Here is a 25,224-nt window from a genome sequence, read left to right on the forward strand (position 1 = left end):
ATTCAATGAGGCAGTCGTTCTCTGGGGCAGCTTGTGGAGGGGGCAGGCGCGGGCGGTTGCTCCAAGCCACATTCGCGCAGCAGAGTGCCCCGCTGTTGTCGAGGCTCCACTTGCGAATGACCTAACACGTGACATGATTTAGACGACGACATTGCGTTACATTCTGGAAAGTACATCACTTTTGGTACAATTTATGTGCCTGAACATGTACCATCTACTCATCGCCATCTGTCAACGACTCTCTTTTCATGGGGACAAGGGGAACATAGATGAACATCCACGAATTGCCGACACATACGACGACATCTACTGTGAAGAAAACTGACAATGTTAGCAGACACATGTTGTAGTTGCTCGCCATAAACTCTGTTCTTCTTCATAAGGTCAAGTAAGTCGACCATTTATTTATCTCGGCAACTGTGGAATAAGCAGAACAGAAAACCATTTCCTGGCACCCCAAAATAAAAAACAGAAGCCCCCCCAGTCCACCTGCTCTAGTTGCTGTTCTGCATCGACTGGAAGGCCGCCACACTGCCCGTGCCGCGCACAAACGGCGCACCACCACCGGAGACCACGCTGATACTGCCGTTGCTGTACCCGGCACCACCCGGGTCTGCAGCGTCGGCCGCATGGCCCCAGCCGCCGCCGCCGGGCGTCAAGATCACCATGCGGTCGCCCACTGCCGCCTGGATCGAGTTCTTGGGGCCCAGGTTGATGACACGGTCCTCGCCGTTGGGCATCTTCTTGATAAAGAGGTTGACGCCGACGGCGCCGGGCTGGCCGCCGCGCATGCCGTAGGGCGGGTGCACGCGGCGGTCCGAGAGGATGGCGGCCGACAGCGGCTGGCGGAACTCAATGTCGCGGACACAGCCCTCGCCGCCGCGGAAGGCGCCGGCGCCGCCACTGCCCTGGCGCAGGCTGAACTCGCGCAACAGGCAGGGGTAGCGGCGCTCAAAGATCTCGGCATCGGTGATGCGGGTGTTGGTCATGTGCACGTGCACGCCGTCGGTGCCGTGCCAGCCGGGACCCGCGCCGGCGCCGCCGGCAATGGTCTCGTAGTATCCGTAGCCGGGCGTGTACGTGCCGGTGTCGGCGTCGAGGCGGGAGCTCTTGCCGAACGTCAGGTTGTTGAGGCAGCCCTGGCTGGCCGCGCAGACGTCGAAGCAGCGCAGGATGACGTCGGTGACGCGCTGCGAGGTGACGCAGTTACCGCCGACGACCGCGGCCTCGGCGCTGGGCGACAAGATGGTGCGCGGGGGCATGATGACGTTGATGGGGGTCAGGCAGCCCTGGTTGAGCGGGATGTCCTCCTTGACCAGGCAGCGGAGCACGTAGATGATGGCCGAGTAGGTGACGGAGGTCGGGGCGTTGGTGCTGCCGTAGACCTCGGGGCCGGTGCCGGTAAAGTCAAAGTCGGCGGTGCCGGCGTCGCCGTCAATGGTGATCTTGAGCTTGATGGGGCTGCCGTCGTCCATGAACTCGGTGGCCGCCATGGGCCGGCCGCCGAAGCGCGTGAACGTCTCCTTGAGCAGCCGGCGGACGGCAATCTCGGCGTTGTCCTGGATGGCGCGCATGTAGAACAGCACCGTCTCCAAGCCGTACTCCTTGACGAGCTGCCCGATGAGGTGGATGCCCTTTTGGTTGGCGCCCGTCTGGGCGCGCAGATCCGCGAGGTTGTCGAACAGGTTGCGCGCGCCGCTGCAGCCGGGGTACTGGGCAGGGCGCACCAGCAGGTGCTCGCGCATGGCCGCTTCGTTGAAAGCGCCGCCCTCGACGAGCTTGACGGACTCAATGGCGGCGCCCTCCTGCCACAGCTCCGTGGAGTTGGGCGGCAGCGAGCCGGCCGAGATGCCACCAATGTCGGCGTGGTGGCCGCGCGAGGCAACGTAAAAGACAATCTTGCCGTTCTCGAAGAATGGCGTGATGACCGTAATGTCGGGCAAGTGCGTACCGCCGCAGACTAATCTATTAGTCGAACGACAAAATAAACAGTGGTGACTGAGGAAGGGGGTGGGGACAGGAAACCTACTTGGGTGGTTCGACACGAGGACGTCGCCCTCCTTGAGCTTGCCCTTCCAGTGCTCGTGCTGCCACAGCACGGCATACTGCATGCTGCCGAGATGCACGGGGACGTGCGGCGCGTTGGCGACGAGCTTGCCGTCCTCGGAGAAGAGGGCGCACGAAAAGTCGAGGCGCTCCTTGATGTTGGTGCTGACGCTGGTCTTCTGCAGCGTGCGGCCCATCTGCTCGGCGATGCCCATGAAGCGGTGGCCGAACACGGACAGCTGCACAGGGTCCAGGACGGGGCCACCGGCGCCAGCCGGGCCCTGCTGACGCGAGCCGGCGACGTCAATGTCCACGACGACGTGCTCGGCCAGAGCGGTCACCACTGCGTTGGGCGCAACGACAATGGTCTGCGTGTTGTCGATGATCATGGCCGGACCGGCGACCTGCTCGCCCTCCCGGAGGGAGGTCAAGAGATACACGGGGGTCTGCTGCCAGCCGAGGCCGCCCTCAAAGTAGACCGGCTTGGCCATCTGGACGGCCGAGGCCGACGCGGGTCTGCGCGCGACGCGCTCCATCTCCTGGGCGGCGACGGTGGCGCTCGCGCCGGCGCTGCTCTTGCCGACGGCGCGGATGCGCACGTCGCCGACAAAGACGTCGCGCGGCATGGTGAAGCCAAACTCCTGGCGGTGGCGCTCGATGAACGTGTCGGCAAAGGCCCAGTCGTCGTCGTCGTCGTCGGCGCCGGCCGCCTGGGGGATCATGATGAGCGTGTCGGAGCCCTCGTAGTGCATGTGCAGGAACAGCTCGTACTGGGCGCGGGTGTCGTTGACGGCGAGGCCCTGGTCGAACAGCTCGGCCTCGGCCTTGACGCGCAGCTCGGCCGCCGTGGCCTTGATCTGCGGCAGGTTGTCCTCGCTGAACACACAGGCCAGCGGCGCCTGCACGTCGGCGACAATGTCGGCGAGGGCCATGCCGTAGGCAGACAGGATGGAGCTGAAGCGGTGCAGCACGACGCGGCGGATGCCCAGGGCCGCGGCAATCGAGCAGGCGTGCTGGCCGCCGGCACCGCCAAAGACGGCCAGGTCGTGGTGGGCGGCGTCGTGGCCGCGGGCCTCCGTGAGCGTGCGGATGGGACGGCACATGCTCTCGTTGGCGACGCGCAGGAAGCCCAGGGCGACCTCCTCGGCCGTCAGCTTCGCAGTGCCCACGGGCAGGCCGCTGTTGACCTCGGCCTTCATCTCCTCGAAGAGGGTTCGCGTGACCTCGACGTCCAGCGGCTGGTCCTCGTTCTTGCCAAAGATCTTGGGGAAGTACTCGGGGACCAGGCGGCCCAGGAACAGGTTGGCGTCGGTCACGGTGAGGGGGCCGCCTTTGCGGTAGCAGGCAGGACCTGGGTGGGCACCAGCGCTCTCGGGGCCGACCTTGAAGAGGCCGTTGGACCAGAAGAGACGCGAGCCCCCGCCGGCGGCGACGGTGTTGATGTCGAGCTGGGGCGTTTGGAGAGCGATGCCGGCTGTGGTGGTCTCGAAGATGTGTTCGTACGAGCCAGCATACCGAGACACGTCTACATATGGTATTAGTATGTGTGAGGGAAAAACAAATGTCAGAAACAGACTCACCAGTCGACGTGCCGCCCATGTCGAAACCGATGATGGGCTTGGCCGACCTGGGGTCGTAGGACGTCTGCGCATAGCCGACGACGCCGCCGGCCGGACCGGAGAGAATGGCACGCAGGCCGGAGAACTTGCGGAAGCTGACGAGGCCGCCGTCGCTCTGCATAACGTCACAGCGGGTGGTGGAGGCGTCCTCGAGCTCGCCGACAAAGCCGCGGCGGAAGTTGTCGAGGTACGTCTTGATGAGCGGCGTCAGGTAGGCGTCGGCCGTGGCCGACTGGCCGCGCGGCACCATCTTGATCATGGGCTGCAGCAGCGAGCTGACGGACACGCTCATGCCCATGTCCTCGGCGATGCGGGCGACGGCCAGCTCGTGGTCCGGGAAGGTGTAGCTGTGCATGAAGCAGACACTGAGGCTGCGGAAGCCGTCGTCGTACAGCCCCTGGATGACGGTGCGCACGGCGGCGAGGTCGGGCTTGGTCATGACGCGGACGACTTCTTTGGACAGGCCGATGACGAGGGCCGGGTCGCTGGCCGGGTCGATGATCGTCTTCTCGGGGTCCTCGGTGAAGCCCTCGAGGGTGACGCGCTCGTCGATCTCGACGACCTTCTCGTAGAGGACGCCGGGCTTGGCGACGGTGAGGTCAAAGATGTCTGGGCGGGCCTGGTTGCCAATGACCAGCAGGTCGCGGAAGCCCTTGGTGATGAGCAACGCCGAGCGCTCGCCCTTGCGCTCGAGCAGGGCGTTGGTGGCGACGGTCGTGCCCATGCGGATGCTGGCGACGGCCGAGACGTCGATGGGCTGGCCGCGGGGCACGGGCTGGCCGAGGGCCTGCTCCAGGACGCGGCGGATGCCTTCTGTGGGCGCATCGGGATAGTTCTGGGGGTCGACGGACAGCAGCTTGATCACGATGTCGTCGGGACGGCCGGGCACGATTGCGTGAACGTCGGTGAACGTGCCACCACGGTCGATGGCAATCTGGATGCCTTTCATGATGGGAGGAGGAGGAAGAGTGGAATGGAGACAACGAGGGAGAATATAACACAAGAGAAGAGAAAGTCAGGACAAGGGGATAGGGTATCAAAAAGAGAATAATGTATGAAGTATGGGCAGCGGGGAAGCAGAATTCACCAAGATGTTGTCCTCAATGTGTAATATGTAAAATGTGTCCTGCATTTCCTGATTCGGCCGACTTGGATACAGTCTCTGGCTTCGTCTGCTGTGTTGTCTGTATTAATACAAACTGACAGTTGTCACCAACGGGAATCTCACACACAAACAAAGCTCCCCTCATGATGCACAGTACGACGCCCACAGAGACACCCTCCCCGCCGTCGACGTCCGATGGCAGCCCGTCGGCGAGGGTTCCCGAGCCCACTTTTCCGCGAGCTCTCCAAGCACAGGATCGAGCTGGTCGAGGAGGTTGGTGCTGCCATCACGTAATGGGGGACCTCTGAGGTCTTGGTGTCCTCGGATCTAACGATATAGCCTACGCGTATTTGGCGGCCAATCGCGTGGAAATGTTGGCCGGCCATGTCATCTTGATCGGGTGCACCTAGCCGTAGCCGCACGGCAACTTCCAAAGCCCGCGATGACACCTGTCGTGGTTGTTGTTCTCGACTCTCGTGGGACATGTTGGCGTGCTTTTGGATTGTTCTTGGTGGGCTTTGTTGGCAGATTGGCGGACCGATACTTCTAGTGCCATAAGTTGGTGGACTGCTGTGTAAGTCGCGGGAAGCAGCTAACCCGCGGCCGGATCACCAGACATTAGTGTGCCTTTCTTATTTTCTCTGATCTGACAGGTAAGTTAGTTGATTTTCTCCACAGCTGATGATTGTTTCTCCAACTCCCTCACTTGCTCAGTTTCTCTCCACGGCCTGCATGCTGCCATCCGACGAGGCATCTGGATCGACTAAGACGGCACCAGGTTGCTGTTTGACAGCTTCGGTTGGAGCATCGCCACGACAATACGCGTGATGGAGGTGTCGGTGCTCGTGGACTGAAAATGTTGTTGGAGTGAGGTTTCTGTGAGGATGACGTGGGACAGAGACAGCAGTGAAATAGTGGTCACTCAGGGGCACTTATGCGCCGCACGGCAAGAACGACAAGTCAACAACAACACAACATCACGTGTGTTTTCTCATCCGAGTCACGGAAGCAACGAGATAGCTTTATGACGTTAAACGGCAGGCATCTGCACACCGCAACACACGATACGGTAAATACACCATTGACTCTCTTTCTAAATGCACCCAGGTATCTTCCTACGCCGTCACCACTGCGTACACTACCGCAACTTGAGGACACGCACTGCATTCTCGCCCATCACCAGATCGTATCTGTCGTTGCCGTCGGCGTCTTTGGCTGCGGCCGCGTCGCCCTCGGGAAACACACCGCGCGCGGCGTCCCGGTTCAGCGTCATGGCCGGGAAGGTCTGGGCGTGGATGTCGAGCGGCGCGAAAAAGGGGTGGTCGGTGCCAAACATGACGCGGTCGACGCCGCTCGCCTCGACGGCCGCGCGCAGGCCGATCTTGTCGAAGACGACGCCGTCGAGGTAGATGTTGGTGCGCAGCGCGTGCCACAGCGTCGTGCGGCCCGCCGCCAGCTTGCCCGCGGCCGCCCACGCCTGGTCGTGCTCGATGCAGGCCTCGACGCGGCCGGCCAGAAAGGGCAGGCAGCCGCCGCTGTGGGCGACAATCACCTGGAGCGCGGGCACGGCGTCAAAGGCGCCCGACAGAAACAGGAGCGTCAGCGCGATGGTGGTCTCCATGGTGAAGCCGAGCGCCAGCGGCAGAACCTGGCCGTAGTCGCCGCCGCGGCTGCCCCACACAGGGCCCGGGAGGCCGTAGTTGGGGTGCAGGAAGATGGGCAAGCTCGCGTCGGCCAAGGCACGGTACACCGGAATCAACGTGGGGTCGTCGAGGCCGTCGCCCAGGCCGCCCGTGCCCATGACGACGCCGCGGGCCTGCGGGAGGGTGCCGAGGCGGGCAATCTCGCCGAGGATGGCAGACTCGCCGCCGCTCAGAGGGAGCGCGCCGAAAAAGAAGAGGCGGTCGGCGTGCGGCAAGCAGATCGCATTGGTGGCGTCGTTGATCTCGACGGCGACGGCGGCGGCCGTGTCGGCAGGCAAAAAGTCCAGCCAGGGATTCCCCAGAGACAGGACGGAAATGTCGATCTGGTGGTGGTCCATGAACGCGAGCTTCTCGTCGACGTCATAGTAATGCGGGTGCAAGATGCGGCCTGGCGGAACCTTGGACGCGGCTGCGGCATCGACGGCGTCGGCGCCCGTCTTGCTGGTGTTTTGCGGCGGCCGGTTACACAGACAGAGCTCGTTGGTGGGCGGAAAGGGCCGCACGTAGGGAATTTCGGAGCGCTTCTTGAGCATGTCGATGTATGCCGTCGGGTAGAGATGGGTGTGGACGTCGACGACCAGCTTGCGACCAGCACGAGCGGCCATTTTGAGGCTGTGTTGTGTTTGTGTTTGGCGAGAGGTGGGTAAGCGAGAGGTGGGCAAAGGAGTACCGTTAACGAGGCACGAGTTGGTGAGCTGGCAAGTCGAGTCTGGATGAGTTTGATACGTCGGATTGAGATTTGTTTTGTTGAACTTTGCTTGAATTCAAACGCGGAGAACGGCTGTCATGAGATCCGACTTATGGACTCCGACTTTCGAGCGGTTGAAGGTCGCAATGACGCAAGGATGGAAAGCGTTCGCAACAGAAGCAGATTCAAGAGACGAATAACACAATGACAGAAGCACAAAGACAACAGTGCGACCCTGCAGATATCGAAGGAGTTTCCCGCCGTGTTAGTTCTGCGGCATGTAAACAAGCGAGAGAAGCGGCTTGTCTGCAGCCCGGATCCACCACCACCACAGACAACTGCGACGTGCTTGCGTCTTCCGCCGATGAGTGTTACAGTTTACTTTCTGTGAATTGTCTCTTGACGTCGGGCCGAGTACTGGCCGCTCCGTTGCCGTGGGACCATGCGCATCCACAAACGCACATCCACGACAGTCCGTTTCGCATCCGCGCATCCAGCCTCCTGGCATCTGGTCGCCTCGTCTTGGAAATGAGCTGCTGAGCAAGGATATGCTGTCTTATATGAATACGTAGAGGACCGGCCAGTCTCCGAGATCACGACAGTTTGACGGCAGCAACGCGGCCACAACGAGACACGGAAGCCACCGACCCTGGATCCCTCAATTAGCAAACAAAGCATCAGAAACATAAACAACATCTTCCCGCTTTGCCGACCAGAGCTTGCGATGTCTCATTCCTGTCTTTCCTCAATCTCTGGATCTCTTCGTTCCATCTTTACCTCGTCTTCGACATCCAAAAAGTCAAAAGAATCAAACCCGTCCACGCAGCCCGCACCGTCAGCACAGAAAACTCATCCTCAGCATCTCGCCAAATCTGCTTCTCCCTCTGCAATCGACAAGCATTCCATCAACACAGCCGCCAACAGCTCGTCCAAGATGCCGCACTCGGTCTCGTCCAACGAGGATGACGCAGCTGCTGGTACTCCGTCCGCGCCGCCCTTCCACATCGCCATCATCGGCGCCGGCATTGGCGGTCTGACCTTTGCCATTGGCTGCCGCAAGAAGAATGTCTCGTACACGCTCTACGAGGCCGCGGCCAAGTACAGCACCGTCGGCGCCGGTGTCGGGCTCGGCCCCAACGCGCTCAACGCGCTGCACATGATCGACCCCCAGCTGCGCGCCATGTACAGCGACATCTCGTCGGGCAACCTGACGCCCAACAAGGACCACGTCATGATGGACGCGCTGTACGCCGAGCCCAACTTTGGCGAGGACCGCGGCTGGGTGCCGGCGCCCTTTGGCGCGTCGTCGTACGACCGCACGAGCGCCCACCGCGTGGACCTGCTCAACATCCTGACGAGCATGATCCCGCCCGAGACGGTGCGGTTCAACAAGCGGGTCAAGGCGATCGACCAGGGCGCCCCGGGGAGCAAGGTCACGGTCGTCTTTGAGGACGGCGACGTTGTCCAGGCCGACGCCGTCGTGGGCAGCGACGGCGCCAAGGGCCCGACACGCGGCTTCGTGCTGGGCGACCGCTGGCCCGACGCGGTCAAGGCCACGTACAGCGGCAAGTACGTCTACCGCGCCATCGTCCCCATGGCCGACGCCCTGCAGATCCTGGGCCACCACGCCGGCGACGCCGAGTCCTTTCTGGGCAAGGACGTCAACTTCATCACGTTCCCCATCTCGCGCGGCGCCTTCTGCAACCTGGTCGCCTTCAAGTTTACGCGCGGGCAGCCCTGGACGCACGACCAGTGGACCAAGCGCGTCACCAAGGAGCAGATGGTGGCCGATTTCGGCGTCAGCGGCGGCGGTGTCGACCCGCGCCTCGTCCGGCTGCTCGACTGGGCCGAGCCGCTGCAGTGGTCGCTGCACCACCACATGACCACGCCCAGCTACTGCAACGACCGCGTTTGTCTGCTGGGCGACGCGGCCCACGCCACGACGCCGCACCAGGCCGCGGGCGCCGGCCAGTGCGTCGAGGACGCGCTCGTGCTGTCGCACATCCTGGGCCAGCTCACGAGCGCGGCCGGCCTGGCCCGGGCGTTTGCGGTGTACGACGGCCTCCGCCGCCCCCGCGCCCAGAAGGTCGTGCGCACGAGCCAGGAGGCCGGCGAGCTGTACTCGTTCAACCACGCCGAGTGCGGCGACGACATGGACAAGATCGTCGCCAACTTCCGCCGGCGCTTCCTGTGGATCTGGGAGCACGATCTGCACGCCGACCTGGCCGCGGCGGACGAGCAGCTGAAGGCCGCATTGAGTCAATGAGTAGGTTTCGTATGTGTTGGACGATGGGAAGCCGAGAGGGAGTACGCTTCGGCGTGTGGTACATTGCTATTATTTGCTTACCATTTACATTGGGTGCATTCTATGTGCCTGCGAAGAGGTCGTCTAACCACCGCGGGCATCAACACATCTACTCACGCCGCTCGCTCCTCGCCAGACCATTATTGGATACGCCCGCGCTGAACAATTCAGAATAAATTAATGTACCAAGAGGTACGCAGAAATATACAACAAATTACATTATACACAGTACACATGATCGATCCAGACATCCTCGTCTCGTGTGCCGCCCGCTTTACAGAGCCGCCTTCTCGTTCATGTCGAGGCTCTTGGTGCGGTCGACGTCCTCGTCCACGGCCGCCTCGGTGAGGCGCCTCTTGTCGAGGCGGGCCACGACCCAGATGAGGCCGGTGACCCAGGCAATCAAGGCAATAGACACGGCAATCATGGCCCACATGCCGCGGTTGAACCAGGGCGCGTACGACGCGCCGTAAAAGATGATGCTCCACCAGGCGTTGACGGCGTTGTTGCCCAGGTTCATGCCGGCCAGCACGATGCCGCGGAAGAGCGCGTCCTCGTAGCGCATGGCGTCGTTGCACCAGGCGAAGAAGGTGGCCTGGCAGGCGTAGACGCTGCCGGCCCAGTAGTAGGCGGCAAACGTCACGGCCGACGAGTGCGACGAGAGCGGGTGGCGCGCGGCCACGAGGATCATGATGGAGGTGGCGATGCCCGTGAGGCCGATCCAGTAGCCGACGAGGTAGCGCTTGCCGCCCAGGATGTCGGTGAGCGTGGCCCAGAAGAGCGTCGAGGCGATGCCGACGGCGGGCACGCCCGACGGGTAGTTGTTGAGCTGCGACACGGTGTACTTGACGTAGGGGTGGCTCTTCATGTACAGCGACAGCAGGCCGTTGCTGCTAAAGGACTCGACCTCGCCGGCAATCGTCCACAGGCCGACAAAGCCCCACCAGTACGACGACGTCAGCACGCGCCGCGCAATCGTGAGCACCGTCTTGACCGACTTGGGCTGCGCCTCGTGCGCCTGCTCTTCGAGCGGCACGCGCTCGCGCGCCAGCCGGCGCTCGGCGTCCGTCAGGTAGAACGCGGTGGTGTTGTGCGGCGTGTCGGGGAACAGGAAGATGCCGTAGAGGGCGACGGGCACGGTCAGCAGGCCGTCAATGATAAACAGCCAGCGCCAGCCGGCGAGGCCGTGGCGGCCGTTGAGCGACTTGTAGATGCCCGTCTGGATGAAGCCGCCGATCAGGGTGCCGGCCAGGCCCGACGACGTGAAGATGCCGCTGCGCTTGCCGAGCTCGCGCTCCGTGTACCAGGCGCCGAGGATGTAGTGGGTGCCGACAAAGGTGGAGGCCTCGCAGATGCCCTGGAAGAAGCGAATGGCCATGATGGCCTGCGGCTTGTGCGCGGAGGCCGTGACCATGGTGAGGCCGCCCCAGAGCAGCATCATGGTGGGGAAGTAGAAGCGCGGCTTGATGTGGTGCAGCGCGACGTTGGAGGGCACCTGGCCAATGACGTAGCCGACGGTGAAGCAGGTGTTGATCTCGTTGAGCTGGTTGCCCACGAAACCAAGGTCCTCCTTCATGCCCGAGACGTAGGCATTGGTGAGGTTGGAGCGATCGAGCTGGCGGCGTTAGAAGCGGCCCACGATCGCAGAAGCATGGAACAGCAGAGCATCGCATCGGGACGGCTACCACTCACATAGTTGATAAAGTAGCTGAGACAGCAAAAGGTGAGGATGAAAAAGTCAATCTTCTGCACCAGCATGCGCTCGCCGGGCCGGTAGCTGTTGGAGAAGTACTCGCGAATCCTGGAAGCCATGATGGATGGCGTGCGTCAATGGCACTTGGAAAGAAGCTGAAGACGGGGGATGGAGATGGGATGAAACAGGGCTGGACAAGACACAAAATAAATAAAAAATAAAAAGACACGACCACGATGACGAGGCGCGACGATCACATCTTATGTCCCAGGACGCACAGGACAAGGCTCGAGCGATCTCCTCGCAGCTGCCGTGGCCCGGTTGGAGTTCCTTTGTCGGAAGATGGTGCCTCGTGCGTGAGGGGGCGCCTTGGCCACGGAGACGAGGAGAGATAGAAGGACGAGATGAGGCGGTCCGATGATAGCTTGCTTGGGGTCGGCGCTGTGATGTTCAGTTTTCTTTCTCAAAACGGAAAGGAAACAAAGATACCGCGACGGGGTTACAAGCAACGGAACGCGACCTGACGAACCGGGAACCCAATAGACAGGAAGCCCAAACGAAAGTGGTCCAACAAGGAGAGGGGAAACGAGGCGTGAAATGTGACTGACATGGATTTTGGGATTTTCTGGGGTTTTGGCGCCAAAGTACAGAATAGTGCGCTTTTGTTTTCATTTGCTGGGGGAGATTGGAGAAGGCCCCAGTGGCCGGCAACGGCGAATGGCAGCGCCCGATAGCTGTAATCTAGGCAAAGCGGCCAACTGACAAAAGAGTGACCGCCGATGTGGGCAGAAACTGGAATAAAGAAGCCAAAAGATATGGCTAAGCTCCTAGGCTCCTAGGCTAGGGTTGTAGCGGGTCTGGGCAGCATGGCTCTGTCCACGCGTGCGGGTGGCTAGTCTGGCTGGCTGGGCTCCACACGCACCAAAAGAGAGAGGTGCTCTTTCGCTCTTTCTCGGTCGTGTCCTTGCTAGACTTTTCGCGTACGAGGGAAGGAGGAGACGTTGATTCCCTTCCCTTTCGAGCCAAGTCGCGCGAGGCAGGCACATCGCCGGTGGGTCATCTCCAAGGGAAGCTGCGACAGGGAGCGGGCTCTAGTAGAGAAGAAGGCCAAATGCGGGGACGCCCGGCTTTTGTTGGTCTGCGAAGATACGACATCCGCCGGAGGGGAGTGTGTTTGTGTGTGTGCGACTGCAACATTGTTTGCGACCAAAGAAGTCAGACAGGTCCGCGGAACAAAAGCGTTGAGTGTGTGGGGAGGGCGAGGGCATGTTGCTCAAGACAAGACCCATGGACCCCGGCTTATCGGCGACTCTTTTTCTTTTTCTCTGTTGGGCGTAAGCAGAGTGTCACCAGCGCGCCTTCCCGCTCCCCAACCCCTGGGTCCTTCCTGCCTCCACGGTGGCGACCTGTCTGTCTTTCTTCCATCGCGCCTTCCCCGTTCTTTCTTTGTGCAACGGCTTGGCAGGTGCGGCAATATCATGTCTGCGCGGCCGAGATAGGCGGGTGCGAACTTGTGGAGATAGCGACAAGTCGGCGCTCATGACTGGACTCTGACCCCAAACAGAAACGGAGGAAACAGAAACATTGCACACGCCGTTTGGACACTCTTGAGTCAATCCCGCTCCATTACGGCTGCGGCCACACGATATTCTGGCGTTTGCAGCCCAGGCGACACGAGGCAAACTCCTGCACTACTGACCCCAGGCCCATTCTTTTCTTCCAAGTCAGCTTCTGGATTCCCACCTGTCCACGGACGTGCCCACCCATCGTTTCGACGCTTTCATTTCGCCATTTGGTGACATATTCCCCGGCTATCGTTGCCGGGCGCATTCCCGCTCGGTATTCCCATTCCCAATATCCATCCCAATATCCATCCGCATTAGGCAAGGAATCATGCCGGCCAAGCAGAGGACGTCCAGTGTCTCGACCATCCCCGGCGAGCCACCACGTCCGCGGGGCAAACCGCGTGGCCGTCGCCGTGATCGCGACTGCGTGACCTGCAAGACTCGCGGCCTCAAGTGCGACCTCAATCGCCCACAATGTCTGCCCTGCGTGCAGGCAGGGCTGGCCTGTGGCGGCTACCCGATGCGTGTCGTGTGGCTGGAGGAGCGGCAGCGGCCGACGTCCGCGGCGTCGTCCAACAAAGTGACCAAGCCGTCACGGGCATCGACATTGACGGCGCCGTCGACGCCGACACCGAAGTCGACATTACCGGCCGCAGCACGGGCAAGCAAATTGACGATTGCAGCACCAGCACCACCACCAGAACCAGCACCAACGTCAGCACCTCCCATCTCCTCCTCGCCAACCTTCAGTCTCCCCACCGCACAGCCCTCCTCGCCACAACCCAACAACATGCTCCCCATGTCGCCGGCATCGTCGACCATGTCTGCCGTCTCGTCACTGCTCATCGAAAAGACGTGGAGCGAGACCGACCAGAACAGTCTCATCATGCGCCTGGCCGCATTGTGCAACCACGTCCTGACAACAGCAGCACATGCCCTGGCTACAGGGTCCGCCGACGAGAATGTCAATGCCAACACGCACCACCATGCACACGCACGTCACGCATCCCACAGCGACGGCCAGGCCAGCATACCACATGCAGAACCGGCAACTGCCGCCGCAACAGCCTTACCCTCCACGACCATTGCCGCCTCCGCCGCATCAGCCTCAGCCTCGTCTTCCTCCTACCACACGTCTTCTCTTGCGCGGGGAACCAACCACTACCTTTCCTTACCCGAAACCACGGGCCTGCTGTCCGATCTGTGCGTCTTTATCCAGGCACGCCTCGAGGGCCGCAGCCCGGCCCCGCGCCAGCAGCCGCTCGATTCCCTGGAGATGGTCAAGTACCGCCTCGCCGCCCTCGCCCACATCAACCGTGCCATTGCCGCCGCCAACCCCTTTGCCTTTCTGGGCATTGCTACCTTTGCCGTCTTTGAGGTCTGTGACGACACGGCCTTTGGCGAGTGGCAACGCCACTTGTATGGCGCACGCCACCTGCTGGACTACCACCACTGCCGGACCCTGGCCGACCTGCACCGGCTGGCAGCCATGGTCCCGGGCCTGATGGACATTTTGGCGCGCCTGGTGTGGTTTGACGTCAGCGGTGCCGTGGTGCAGAGGGCCGTGGGTGGGCCTGTGGAGGCCGTGACCAACAGGGAGGCAGACGACGGTGTTTTGTGTCCCACGCGGCCTGGACTCATATTTGACGACTGGCACCGCCAAGTGCTCTTGGACGACGAGTTCTTTGCGACCGTTGGCGTCCCGGCCGACGCCTGCGCGCTGTATGTTGATGTCGCCAAAGGCCGTCTGGTCCGCCGCCCTGTCCAAGCGTGTCTGCGCGCTGCCGAGCAGATCCTGCGCGTGGCCGCCGACCCTGGTCTCAGCGAATGGGACCTCTCTGCCAATGTGAGCCGGTGCGCCGCCGCACTGGCTGCGCTCAGCCAGGCCCAGGCCGCACACAGAGAGATGGGGCACGAGGACGACGATGCCATGGCCGAAGACGTGTCGACGTGGGAGTCGACCACCACCGCTGCTGTTGACAAGCTGTGCGCGTCGCTTGCGGCCACACCGGCATCGTCTCGTTTCTACATTCACCTGGCTGCCGGTGCGTACGTGGGCGGCATGCAGGTGCGAACACGTGCGCACTGTGCCGTCATCAAGCAGTACTGGCTCAACTGCAACGTGTGTGGCATCTCGCGCTACCCCGGTGGCCTGGCGCTATGCGAAGATCACTGGCGCCGGATCGGGCTGCTCTGTGAGGAGGATGACGAGACATGACTAAAAAAAAAAAGGAGGATCACATCTGAACACTCGGTCTCGTACGGAACGTATGGTCTACGACGTACGAGTACGAGAGGCAAACGGGTTCACGGCGGCCGGTACCGGCCAGGATAAAATTGTTGGCGTTCTGTTTTGACTTTTGGCATGTTTTATGTTGTCATGTCGTTTCTTACGTTTTGGTTGAGCGTGATCTGGGCGTTCAATGGTTATGGTGTATTGGGATTTCGTTGCCAGCTCCACATGTTTCGTTTCCTTTTCGGTAATCTTTCTGATCACTTAATGGATGATTGTTTCTCTTTTGGATATCAGCCCAATACACAACACGAAGCCTCACCGGGAATTTCTTTTTATGGACGCGCATCTGTGCCGTTCCTACTCCATCCTGCTGTAGTTGATGAGCTCCTTGTGTTCCCTGTGCCCGCTGCCCAGGATAGCGGGGAATTGAGAATACTACAACGTCTCCCAATCGGCAACCTGTCCCCTTCTTTCTTCTCACCATTCCCTTTTTCTGTCGCATTTCTTCGTTCTTGTCGCTGCTTCTTCTCCAAGCAGACGCACACGAGCGACTCAAACGAGATTGAATGATGAAGCTGGCGCGACGTGTTGGCGAGTTCCCTCTTCCGTCGTTTTCTTTTCTGCTCCTGGTTCTGCTGCGATGGGGCCCGGCACCGGCGTTGGGCTACGCCGCCTTCGGACCGGATGACCAGTACCCGATCATACGACCCCCCGAGTATGGATCTTCTTGTGCATCTGTTGTCTTTGATATACGTGATCTGATGATTGACCTGGCCCCGTCTGCCACAGAACGCGATACCCGCCGACCGCAACACGCATGAGATGCGGGCTTCGCAAACCTACAGACTACCCTGTTGGCCTCTACCTGGGCCCGTCACGACTGTTTGTTCATCTACTCTTCACGTCATCGCAGCTCATTTCGAGATCACCGCAGAAACTGTATACTGACAGTCACAGGACCGCGTCGTATTACAATGAGGATGACCAAGCCGTCGAGACCTTGGCCTCCGTCCCGGCCTGCCCGGCATGGCGCAACTACACAGAGGACGTGGTCCGGGACCGCGGACGATGGGGCTGGGACTGCGAAGCCGACATGGCCTGTTCCAATGCCGCCGAGACAATGTTCGCCGACGCCATGGCCGCCATCATGGACGCTTCCGAGTCTGCCCTTGGCCATGCTCCCATCATCGGCTACGTCGTTCTGCCGCACAACACAACTGAGTTGACGGGCCTGTTTGACACGGTGCTGCACCACGACTTTCCCTGCTACCAGTGGGCGCGCCGCGGCGACTACGTTGAGTATGATATTATCAGGCCCGCCGAGGCGGTGCAGTATACCTACCACGATCAGATGCCCTGGGGGCAAAGTGACGACACCGGCGAGGAGGACGCCTTCGTCCTGCTGGCCAACTTGGAGCCCGGCTTTCTCGAGCTGGCCGGTGTCTGTCCCGTGGACGTAGATGTCTGCAGAACGAGCGAACTGGCCGCGCGTGCCTGGCCCGCGCTCGGCGAGGATGCCCTTTGGCCGCCGGCCACGTGGAGCAACACGACCTCCGACGACCGGGCGTCGCCCAGCGCGCGCTTTGGCCAGGCGGTACGACGTCTCGCTGATGCCGTCGCGGCCTACGTGACAGCGGCGGCCACCGAACCTGAATGCAGTGGCCACGTCCGTGGCGTCGTTGTCGCCGGTGCGGCGTCCGAGCAGGCCATGGCGGCCTTGCGGATCGCGCTGCACGACGTATTGCCGTACACCAACGACACACCGTTTTACGACACGGTCGATCCGGCGTCCGTCTTTAGCCTGGGCGCCGCCGTCCTCGGACGCAATACGCAGCTTGCGGACGAACACGCGGACTGTGACTGTATGGTGGACGAGGCGCTGCGGCGGCCGCACGGCTCTCCATCGGACGACGCGTTTCCATGCAACAGAACGATGGCGCATCTGGACGACATATACTAGACGATCTCACCAAGTAGATCAAATATATTTTGATTCCATGGTTACTCGACTGCGCCACATATCGTATCAGCAGGAACTCGAGCTGGCTGCCTCTTATCTCCCGCAGAAAGTCAATTTGACTGCACCGCGTTCCATGCTTCACAGCCTCGCTTCGAACCTGCCCCGTCCTTGGGCATCGCCAGCGTCGCGGATGGCCTTTGCCAGAGCAGAGTCAACCTGGGTACAGGAGTCAGTGAACGCGTGGGTGATAAGTGGGTATATGGGGCATGTGAGCTCGCGATCCCCCCCTGGCCGAGACTCACCTCGTAGTGGTAGATCCAGTTGTTCTTTGGGTTCCAGACAGATTCAATGCGTGCCCGGATCTCGCCATTTGGCGGCAAGTTTTGCGCGGCTACGATCTGTTCGGCCGTCCCGTAGCCGTCAAGAATGCGGTAGAGGTCGGCGTAGTGCGCTGACCGCACCCGGTCGTACAGAGACAACGCCGCGCCCAGCTTGGCGCGCGTGTCCCGGCCAGACGGATCGCCCGCACCAAACGCCCACGCCAAGGCGCCGGCGAGCGTGAACGCATCCTCGAGAGCAAACCCGGCCCCTGCGCCAAATGCACCCGACAACGGGTGGGACGCGTCGCCCACCAGGGCCACGCTGCTCCGGGCCACGACTGTCTCGAGGCGCGGGCCGGCAAAAAAGTCGTACTGCTGCACGCTCGTGACGAGCTGCAAGAGCTGCTGGACCGGGGCACAGAACTCGGCGTACTTGGCGACGAACGCGGCCACGGATGCGTCGCGGCCCCAGCTGGCGCGATAGCGTTGGTCGTCGCCTTCCGGGTCTTTGCCCTCAACGATGCGGCAGGTGATTTCAAAGGTATCCCCGCCGAGTGGGCACGTGTACACCCACTTGCTGTCGGTGCCGTGCCAGAAGATCACCTCGGGCAGCATGCCGTTGATGTCCAGGGCATCGGAGGTGCGGACGAGCGAGCGATAGGCCGTGGCGCCTGTGTAGCTTATGCGGTGTTCCGGAAAGGCAAAATCGCGGACGGGCTGGATGTAGAAATTTTGATTAGCTGTGGTTCAGGGTCATCAACACTTACGGGTGGCTCTCTCACAGATCGTAGACCGTCCGCCCCGATGAGCAGGTCCACCTCATCGGTCCAGCCGTTGTCAAAGGACAGCACAATTCGGTGCGAGGGAAGCTCCTTGATGGCCACCAGCTTGTGGCCGACACGCACGTGGCTCTGGTCCACCTCTTTCAGCAGCGCCTGTTGCAGAAGCGCACGATGGGCCCGGCAGGGCTGGTGATGCGGCGCTGTCGTTGTTGTCCCCTTCGTCTCGGCCGCGAGCACGAGGTCGCCGGTGCGGCCGTCGCGGTGTTGCGTGATGTGCCCGTTGGCCGGCCGGAAGATGTCTGACGTGCGCAGGTGCTTTGCGGCGCCGAGGTGCTCCAGCATGCGCCATGTGTTCCGCTGAATGGTGAGGCCGCTGCTGTATTCGCTGATGACGTTCTTCTTCTCGTACAGGTGCCAGTCGACGAACGGAAGCCGTGCGAGCTCAATGACGACGCCGAGGCCGGCCGGACCCCCGCCGATGACGGCCACCTTGATTTGAGGCGCCATTGCTGGCAGAGAGAGTGGGCTGTCAGGGTGCCACAGGTGGGTGCTGTTGATGACAGGTCGGCGATGGTATGAGCACACAGACAGCCGCTGGACTTCCTCGTTCATTTATTTCTCGTTTTGTAACTGGTAGATTTCTATGGGTGAGCTATCATGTCCCGCCCCCTTCTATGTTTACAAAATCACGGTAAAAGTTTCATAAAAAGAAACAATAAATAAAATGAATTAAAGCAGCCGCCGATATGACAAAGTATTACATAGCAATCGAAAGCCGACGACGGATTTTTCTTGCATACTGCTCTCGGTATGTCGACATTTAAGCTAGTGATTGCATGTGCATGAGGTGTTGCTTTCGGAACGGTGTGGTTGCTGCACCGCAGTGATAAGACGGGACAGGACGTAATTACTTACACGAGATGATGCCGGCCGGATATAGCGCCTAGGCGACCGGGAACGGGAGGCAGCAGCCGCTAGGGAAGTCAAACCCCACGTGCGAGACGCTGTAATTGTGAGAGACCCACTGTAGCAGGCATTTTCACGCCATGAAGTTATCATGAGTTTTGCATTTGGTAGAAATGGGCAAGGTCGGATGGCGAGACATTGCTCTGACATGAGTACCACGCGCAACAAGATGATATTGGATGAATGTTGTATTTTAATATGAAACCAGAGGAGGATGGTTCCCGAAAAAAACTATGAGTACGGGTAGCTCCTTACAACGGACTAGTTGGAACTGGAGCGTCAGCTATCCAAGTGCCGCATGATGGCATTTTGCACCTCGAGTTCGACATCGTGCTCCGTGAGCCAATTGCTAGAGGGATTGCGCTCCACATAGCGCCGCATCCACTCCTGTTCGTCGGCCGCCGCCGCCGAGACGTACCGCCCATCGCGGCCGTCCAGTTCCATTTGCTCCTCGACGCGGAGCAGAAACGGAAGACGGGCCTGCTCGAAAATGCGCAGCGCCTTGGCGATGTCGTACCTGTGCGCGCTCTGGCCCGTCGAAGCAGGCTGTTCGTCCGCAGCGGCCGATCGGCTGGCCGACAGCGCGCGGTACAGGGCCCAGCAGTCCCCAAATCCCATGGCCGCGCCCGCGCCGTATGCGCCGGCCGTCGGGTGTGCTGCGTCGCCGACAAACGCGATGCGGTCCGCTTGGGCCAGCTGCTGCAACCACGGGCCGGAGTCGAGCGGATATGCGTCCATGCCGTCGACCACAGCGAGGACCCGGCCGATGAGGGGGTCCCAGTCCGCGTACAGCCCGCGCAGCCGGGCCACGCCCGCCGCTCCAATCGGGTGCTCCCAGCGCAGGCCCGTCCGGTCCATGTACTCTGGCGTCTCGTCCCGGATGATCACGACGCCGTACATGCCCAGGCCCAGCGCCGAGAGAAAGACGACCTCCCCGTCTCGGCGCCATGCCGAGGAGTCGTCGTGCAGGCCTGCGATGCCCGCGACGCGCGCGGCTGGAAATATCGTTCTGTACGCCACGGCACCCTCAAAGGACACGCGGTGGTCCGGCCAGAACTGGCGTCGAATGGGCGAGTACAGACCATCGGCCGCCACGACAATGTCAAAGTCCCGGGACGTTGGCGTCGTGCCGCCGTCGGGGTTCGCGAACAGCAGCCGCACGGGGCCCCGGGCGCCGTCTTTGTCTATGTCATTCGGCGCCAGCTCCACGCCGACAACAGGCTGCCCGTACTGGATGGCGCCCGTTGGTACGTGCGACAGGAGCAGCTTCAGCAGCGGCTCTCTGTGGGTGCGCGCCTGCACGTAGTCGTCCTTGAGATGGTCGGACGAGTAGTTGCGGAGCAGCACCGCGCCTGTCCGCCAGTGCCGTGTCACATAGACGGCCCGGTCGGGCGGTCGATAGGCAATGGCACTGATTTCGGCCGGGGGGATCAGCTTGGTCAGCACCTTGAGCCCGGTGACCGTGAGACTGATCCACGCACCGGCCTCTCGCGCGCTCGGGGCTTTCTCAAAGGCTACCACCTCAGCATCCGGCAGCCGCGAGAGCGCCAGCACCGCGGCACTGCCGACCAAGCCTGCGCCCACGATTCTGCCGGGACGATTAGGACATGGACGCGAAGCAAACGAACAAACGAAACAAACGAAACAAACGAAAACAAGGATAAGAAGCAACATACCCGATGCGTAGTGGCATAATGAAGTTGACGAGCCAGTGTCAAGTCGCAGGTGCAGCAGATCTCCACATACTGGTATTTTTAAACTTTGCCAACCGGCCATTATCGGCCTAATATGCAACACAAAAACCCCTTGGACGTGCACCTGTGCCGCTCTGGTTGCGGCTTTTTCTGGGCCCCAATTATTAGCCTTGTTTATGATCCACAGTCTATGGTAGACTATCTACTTTTGCACATCGATCTTGCATCATATAATTCTCCAAGATTAGTAAACAGAAAATAAATGAGCAAAGCAATACTTCCTTATTTCCTCTGCCAACTTCGCATCTGTTCTTCTCTCCTGCCCCGTGCTATTTCCTGTGCGACTGGCAAGGCATGAACATCTTTATTTATCCTCTCGTCTAAGCCTCCGTAGCTTTCTCACTGACTACGACCGCTTCTTGCGCGCCATCGTTGCTGGAGCCATCCTCGAGCGATGCGTTGCTCCCACCGGCAGCGTCTTGGCCAATCGCTGTCAAGTCCGCGCCGTGGGACGTCTCCGTGACTTTTGTAAAGGCAACCCACGACAAACCGGGCAGCGAGAGAAAGAAGAGGGCCAGGTTGATGGCGCAGGCCCCGTCGTAGTTGAAGTCCATGGCCGACACGACAAAACCAAACGTGGACCCGACGGAGCCCAAGGAGTTGATGATGCCGGTAAGAAGGGCAGACTCGTTGACATTGTTTGTCAAGCTGCCCGTGAGCCAGTACATGTAGACTGTGCATCTATGCAAAGGAAGAGGGTCAGCGACGAAACATCCCGATAGGCGGAAAGCAGCCGATGCAGAGCACACATACAGAGGATCGGAGATGCCCCAGAGGAGAAACAGGAAGCATGGCAGGCCGTAGTGTGCTTCGACCCAGTCCAGCGTCGGTGGGTTTGTCATATAGTGATGCTGGACTGCTTGACCGATGATCCACGACGTGCCCGAGGTGACGGACACGACAAAAAAGCCGATGCGTGCGCGCGTTGTGCGGTGGAAGCGGGTCCAGTCGAGCAGCTGGCCGAACGACAGCGCCGCGATCAGGCCGCCGAGGTAGAACAGCATGGAGTTGAGCGCCCGCGTGCGCACCGTGAAGTAGGCAAAGTTGAACTGCCACTGGTACGAGAGGAACCACTGCGAATACATCATAAATGGCATCAGGCCCAGCACCGTGGGCGTTTTGACTAGCGTCCACAGGATGCGAAAGGTCCTGGCCAGCGTCGGCGCCTTTCGGAGGACCACCGGGAGATTGTCACGGCGCTGGACACGGTGCGCCGGCGAGACATTGAGGGCAAACGGAAAGCCGAGACACATGATGGTCATCAGCGCAACATACGTCGCCTCGCTGATGGACCCACGGTACGCCTTTTCTGCGTTGAGGGCCAGGCTGATGATGCCGCCGATCGACGCGCCCAGGTTCTGAAAGGAGAACTTTAAGGAGGCTGGCGCATCGTTAGACAGCGTCCATGGACTGGAATACACACGAGCATGCTCTTACCAGCGAGGCCCTTTCTGTTCTCCTCGGGGTAGCCCATGATGATCGACCCGCTGGCCACCCACAAGAAGCACGCGGACAGGCCGCAGGTCACGGCGCCAAAGAGCAGCAGCCAGGACTCTCCATAGTGGTCGACGACATAAAAGCCCGCCGCGTACGGGGCGTATCCGAAGGTGCCAATCTGACAGCATGGAATTAGTATGTAGTTCTCAAACGTAGGCAACCGCGCGCTACTCACAAACAGCGTCCACTTGGGCGTCAGATAGTTGCAGAATATGCCGACAAACGGCGACACGACGGCAAGAATGCCAAAGGCAATGGCATTGGCGGCGTTCGACGTGCCGGCGCTGGCACCACCACCGGCACCCATGCCGTTCAGCGCACCAAAGATGCCTGGGCACGTAAAGGCTGTGCAGGCCACCATGACGACGGAAAACAGAGGCGACCGATACCACGACCGCCGACGTTGCTGCCGATGCAGCTCGTGTTGGACGTCAGACATGGCGACGGTATTTATTGTCACGCCTCGTGGGACTCGTCAAAAAGTTGCGGGTGCAAAAGTTAAAAAAAAAAAAAAAAAAAAAAAAGAAAACCCCAAAACAATTGCTTTATCTCGTGTAAAATGATGATAGAAGGTCCTGTCAAATAAGCAGCGAGGTGGGCAGACGAGATAAATAACGGAGCGAGGATACAGCAATGGATCACGCCTAAAGGTTTACCATGGGCCATGTTTTCATAGTAGGGATTCTTCTGGTAATGGCCTATATTTCCGGTCTCTTCTTTTTCTTTCGTTTTGTTGTTTCAAAAAAAAAAAAAATCTTGAGGAAATAAAAATAAAACCCGTAAGTGGAGTACTACCAATGCGCAATTATACCGAAATCAAACGCAATATGCACCTAGTACGATCAACACTGACCAGCTAAGCAGAACAGGGTGCTTGAGATGCCATGGTGTTGCGAATGACGACGCATGGGAACGGTGTCCTTGTTTCGTAAGGAAAATAAATAAAATAATTAGACGTAAATATGCGGATACACAATGAGCACGCACCTGCCGGCATATGCCAAGCAGTCCACCATGTGCCCTGGTGCCGATTCCGAGTCAGTGCTCCTCGAGACATTCAAGTAACATCATCCGCGTGAGATATGAGACAATGCTGCTGCCAGCCGGCCCGGCCTGGGATGCGACGCCCCACTCGCCTCTCCACGTGGTGCTGTTGGCTCTGGGGTAGAGTGCCCGACTGCCCTGGCTTATCACCTTGCCCCTGGTTTGTCCATCAGTTGTTTTCCACCGCAGCCGTTTCCGCGACCCTCTCTCTTCGAGCTCGTTCTTCTTGCCGATTTTTGCTCGAATAATGCACACACACGCTACAGCACACCAGAGCTGCGCCCACGAGTATAATCGGTACTCCGATGAACAAAAAGTTCAGTCCCGCGCTCCGACCGGGGCTGCTGTGCTCGCCGTCGCTGCAAACGAGAGGCGGAACGGACGCGCCGGGGACCCATGTCGCGAGCTCGGCGGAACACGTCAGGATGTCTGGTGGCGTCGGTGACAGCGTACGGCGGTCGGCCGCGTTCCACGCAATGTGGTACGGGCTGTGGACGCGGACCGAGGCCGGAGCCGAAAAGCTGTACTGGTCTTTCAGGGTCTCGATTGTGACGCCCATCTGCTGCACACACATGTTGGATGCGACATTGGCCAGGCTGACAGTAAAGGGCATGTCGTTGAGCCGGTAGTCACTATTCGGTTGTTTATGATGAGTTGGCCAGATCGTATGCAAAAATAGGGCAGTAAGAAAGGGAACTGTTGTGTTCAGGGACGTCCTACCTTGCACAGCAGTACGCCGTATTGACCGTACTGTACGACGCGTACGTGACTGTGGTGCTCGTGGATCGCTGCGTTTCGGTAAAGGCGGCTACATTGTACGCCGTCCAGCCGCTCGGGCACACGGCGGGGCTGAAGAAGAAGCGGCTCTCAGGGACGACCGCACCCCAGCCGGCCGGCTGGCAGTCGGCGAAACGAAGGTTCGTTGGGTCCGACACGGTGATTCCGATTGTCGTAACCGTGTAGTTGTTCCACACGAAGCTCGACACGATGCTGGTTGTGGAGAACAAACTGTCGCAGTCGGGTGGTGCGACAAAGGGTGTTGTGAGGGAGAGGAGTGACGTGGCTGCACCCGTGGCCAAGGCCGTGGTAGTGGCCGCTGTCGTTGATGCCGGGAGAGGGGGGGACATGATGTGTTTACCATGGAACAGATGTGCACTTGATGCAGTGAGAGCGGAGCTGTTCGGGCAAGGCGCGATCAACAGGGCGTCGTGCGTTGTGAGTCCATAGTCTGTGGGATCGATGAATGTTCATGTCAGTGGCACGTTCTTCTCATTCCTTAGTTGTAGATGCCGTCCACCTGCATGCAAAGACGTCGTTTGATTGTTTTTAGCCGCCCCTAGCAGGTTGTGCGACAATCGCTACTATGGTTTCCTCTTGCCCGCATAATCTTTTTTTTGGCAAAAGCTGGGCTATGAACACCGGGTAAGATGCCATGATTCGACCAACAGACCAGGTCTGCTATATACAAGGGCTTGGTCTGCGGCACAAGCTCGCGTCAGGTGTACCCGTTATTCTGCAATTATGTGTTGCATGTTCAGAGTGAGTCGCCGTACTATCAGCCAACGCCGAATTCGCGGTGTCGAACGAGCTGGCCGGCGACCCCGACTATAAGTGCTCCGGCGCAGCCGCTTCGGACGACCTGACCGAGTGCGACGAGTCGCGAGCCGTCGTAATGGAGGGCTGCCGGAACGTGCATAATAACCCGACACCGACGAGAACGCTGCCGTCGAAATTGACCACCTCAGGGGCATCACCCGCGGTGGCCTGCCCGAAAATGGATTGGACATGCTCTGCGCAATACAGCGGCAGTGCACGCCCGACGCCCAGGCCACGGGCGACCCTGGCCTTGATCGCGTCGCTGTGCAGTCCTCGAACCCGCAGCTGGACTCTCTACTGGGACGGCGTCGATGCCGTGACCAGACGCTCGTCATCGGCCTCAAC

At 60.2% G+C, this 25,224-nt stretch overlaps 11 protein-coding genes across 11 annotated transcripts; 3 read left to right on the forward strand and 8 right to left on the reverse strand.

Annotated features, from left to right (window-relative positions):
• Positions 1 to 494: 494 nt before the first annotated feature.
• On the reverse strand, positions 495 to 4,614 carry SPBR_04562 (5-oxoprolinase (ATP-hydrolyzing); the record flags this gene model as incomplete). The annotated part of the gene is made up of 3 exons (XM_040762839.1): positions 495 to 1,960; positions 2,030 to 3,571; positions 3,627 to 4,614. The coding sequence occupies 3 exons, from the start codon at positions 4,612 to 4,614 to the stop codon at positions 495 to 497; spliced, it is 3,996 nt and encodes a 1,331-aa protein (XP_040615512.1).
• Positions 4,615 to 5,908: 1,294 nt separating this feature from the next.
• SPBR_05080 (uracil-5-carboxylate decarboxylase) lies at positions 5,909 to 7,078 on the reverse strand (the record flags this gene model as incomplete). Its single annotated transcript, XM_040763357.1, has 1 exon — positions 5,909 to 7,078. The coding sequence occupies one exon, from the start codon at positions 7,076 to 7,078 to the stop codon at positions 5,909 to 5,911; it is 1,170 nt and encodes a 389-aa protein (XP_040615513.1).
• A 1,017-nt stretch (positions 7,079 to 8,095) lies between these two features.
• On the forward strand, positions 8,096 to 9,427 carry SPBR_05012 (uncharacterized protein; the record flags this gene model as incomplete). Its single annotated transcript, XM_040763289.1, has 1 exon — positions 8,096 to 9,427. One exon carries the CDS (start codon positions 8,096 to 8,098, stop codon positions 9,425 to 9,427), a length of 1,332 nt encoding a protein of 443 aa, XP_040615514.1.
• Positions 9,428 to 9,740: 313 nt separating this feature from the next.
• SPBR_04947 (MFS transporter, ACS family, pantothenate transporter) lies at positions 9,741 to 11,278 on the reverse strand (the record flags this gene model as incomplete). Its single annotated transcript, XM_040763224.1, has 2 exons — positions 9,741 to 11,081; positions 11,159 to 11,278. 2 exons carry the CDS (start codon positions 11,276 to 11,278, stop codon positions 9,741 to 9,743), a joined length of 1,461 nt encoding a protein of 486 aa, XP_040615515.1.
• Positions 11,279 to 13,052: 1,774 nt separating this feature from the next.
• Positions 13,053 to 14,942, forward strand: SPBR_04825 (uncharacterized protein; the record flags this gene model as incomplete). The annotated part of the gene is made up of 1 exon (XM_040763102.1): positions 13,053 to 14,942. One exon carries the CDS (start codon positions 13,053 to 13,055, stop codon positions 14,940 to 14,942), a length of 1,890 nt encoding a protein of 629 aa, XP_040615516.1.
• Positions 14,943 to 15,529: 587 nt separating this feature from the next.
• Positions 15,530 to 16,920, forward strand: SPBR_04995 (uncharacterized protein; the record flags this gene model as incomplete). Its single annotated transcript, XM_040763272.1, has 2 exons — positions 15,530 to 15,675; positions 15,750 to 16,920. The coding sequence occupies 2 exons, from the start codon at positions 15,530 to 15,532 to the stop codon at positions 16,918 to 16,920; spliced, it is 1,317 nt and encodes a 438-aa protein (XP_040615517.1).
• Positions 16,921 to 17,058: 138 nt separating this feature from the next.
• SPBR_04973 (uncharacterized protein) lies at positions 17,059 to 18,529 on the reverse strand (the record flags this gene model as incomplete). Its single annotated transcript, XM_040763250.1, has 3 exons — positions 17,059 to 17,136; positions 17,223 to 17,957; positions 18,008 to 18,529. The coding sequence occupies 3 exons, from the start codon at positions 18,527 to 18,529 to the stop codon at positions 17,059 to 17,061; spliced, it is 1,335 nt and encodes a 444-aa protein (XP_040615518.1).
• Positions 18,530 to 19,267: 738 nt separating this feature from the next.
• Positions 19,268 to 20,681, reverse strand: SPBR_04989 (uncharacterized protein; the record flags this gene model as incomplete). The annotated part of the gene is made up of 2 exons (XM_040763266.1): positions 19,268 to 20,576; positions 20,665 to 20,681. 2 exons carry the CDS (start codon positions 20,679 to 20,681, stop codon positions 19,268 to 19,270), a joined length of 1,326 nt encoding a protein of 441 aa, XP_040615519.1.
• Positions 20,682 to 21,062: 381 nt separating this feature from the next.
• On the reverse strand, positions 21,063 to 22,678 carry SPBR_04925 (uncharacterized protein; the record flags this gene model as incomplete). Its single annotated transcript, XM_040763202.1, has 4 exons — positions 21,063 to 21,423; positions 21,496 to 22,123; positions 22,180 to 22,357; positions 22,415 to 22,678. The coding sequence occupies 4 exons, from the start codon at positions 22,676 to 22,678 to the stop codon at positions 21,063 to 21,065; spliced, it is 1,431 nt and encodes a 476-aa protein (XP_040615520.1).
• A 599-nt stretch (positions 22,679 to 23,277) lies between these two features.
• SPBR_05107 (uncharacterized protein) lies at positions 23,278 to 24,410 on the reverse strand (the record flags this gene model as incomplete). Its single annotated transcript, XM_040763384.1, has 3 exons — positions 23,278 to 23,508; positions 23,543 to 23,915; positions 24,004 to 24,410. 3 exons carry the CDS (start codon positions 24,408 to 24,410, stop codon positions 23,278 to 23,280), a joined length of 1,011 nt encoding a protein of 336 aa, XP_040615521.1.
• Positions 24,411 to 24,888: 478 nt separating this feature from the next.
• SPBR_05422 (uncharacterized protein) lies at positions 24,889 to 25,214 on the reverse strand (the record flags this gene model as incomplete). Its single annotated transcript, XM_040763698.1, has 2 exons — positions 24,889 to 25,173; positions 25,206 to 25,214. 2 exons carry the CDS (start codon positions 25,212 to 25,214, stop codon positions 24,889 to 24,891), a joined length of 294 nt encoding a protein of 97 aa, XP_040615522.1.
• Between the last annotated feature and the right edge of the window lie 10 nt (positions 25,215 to 25,224).

Source organism: Sporothrix brasiliensis (assembly GCF_000820605.1).
Source record: "Sporothrix brasiliensis 5110 chromosome Unknown Cont21, whole genome shotgun sequence".
NCBI lineage: Eukaryota > Fungi > Ascomycota > Sordariomycetes > Ophiostomatales > Ophiostomataceae > Sporothrix > Sporothrix brasiliensis.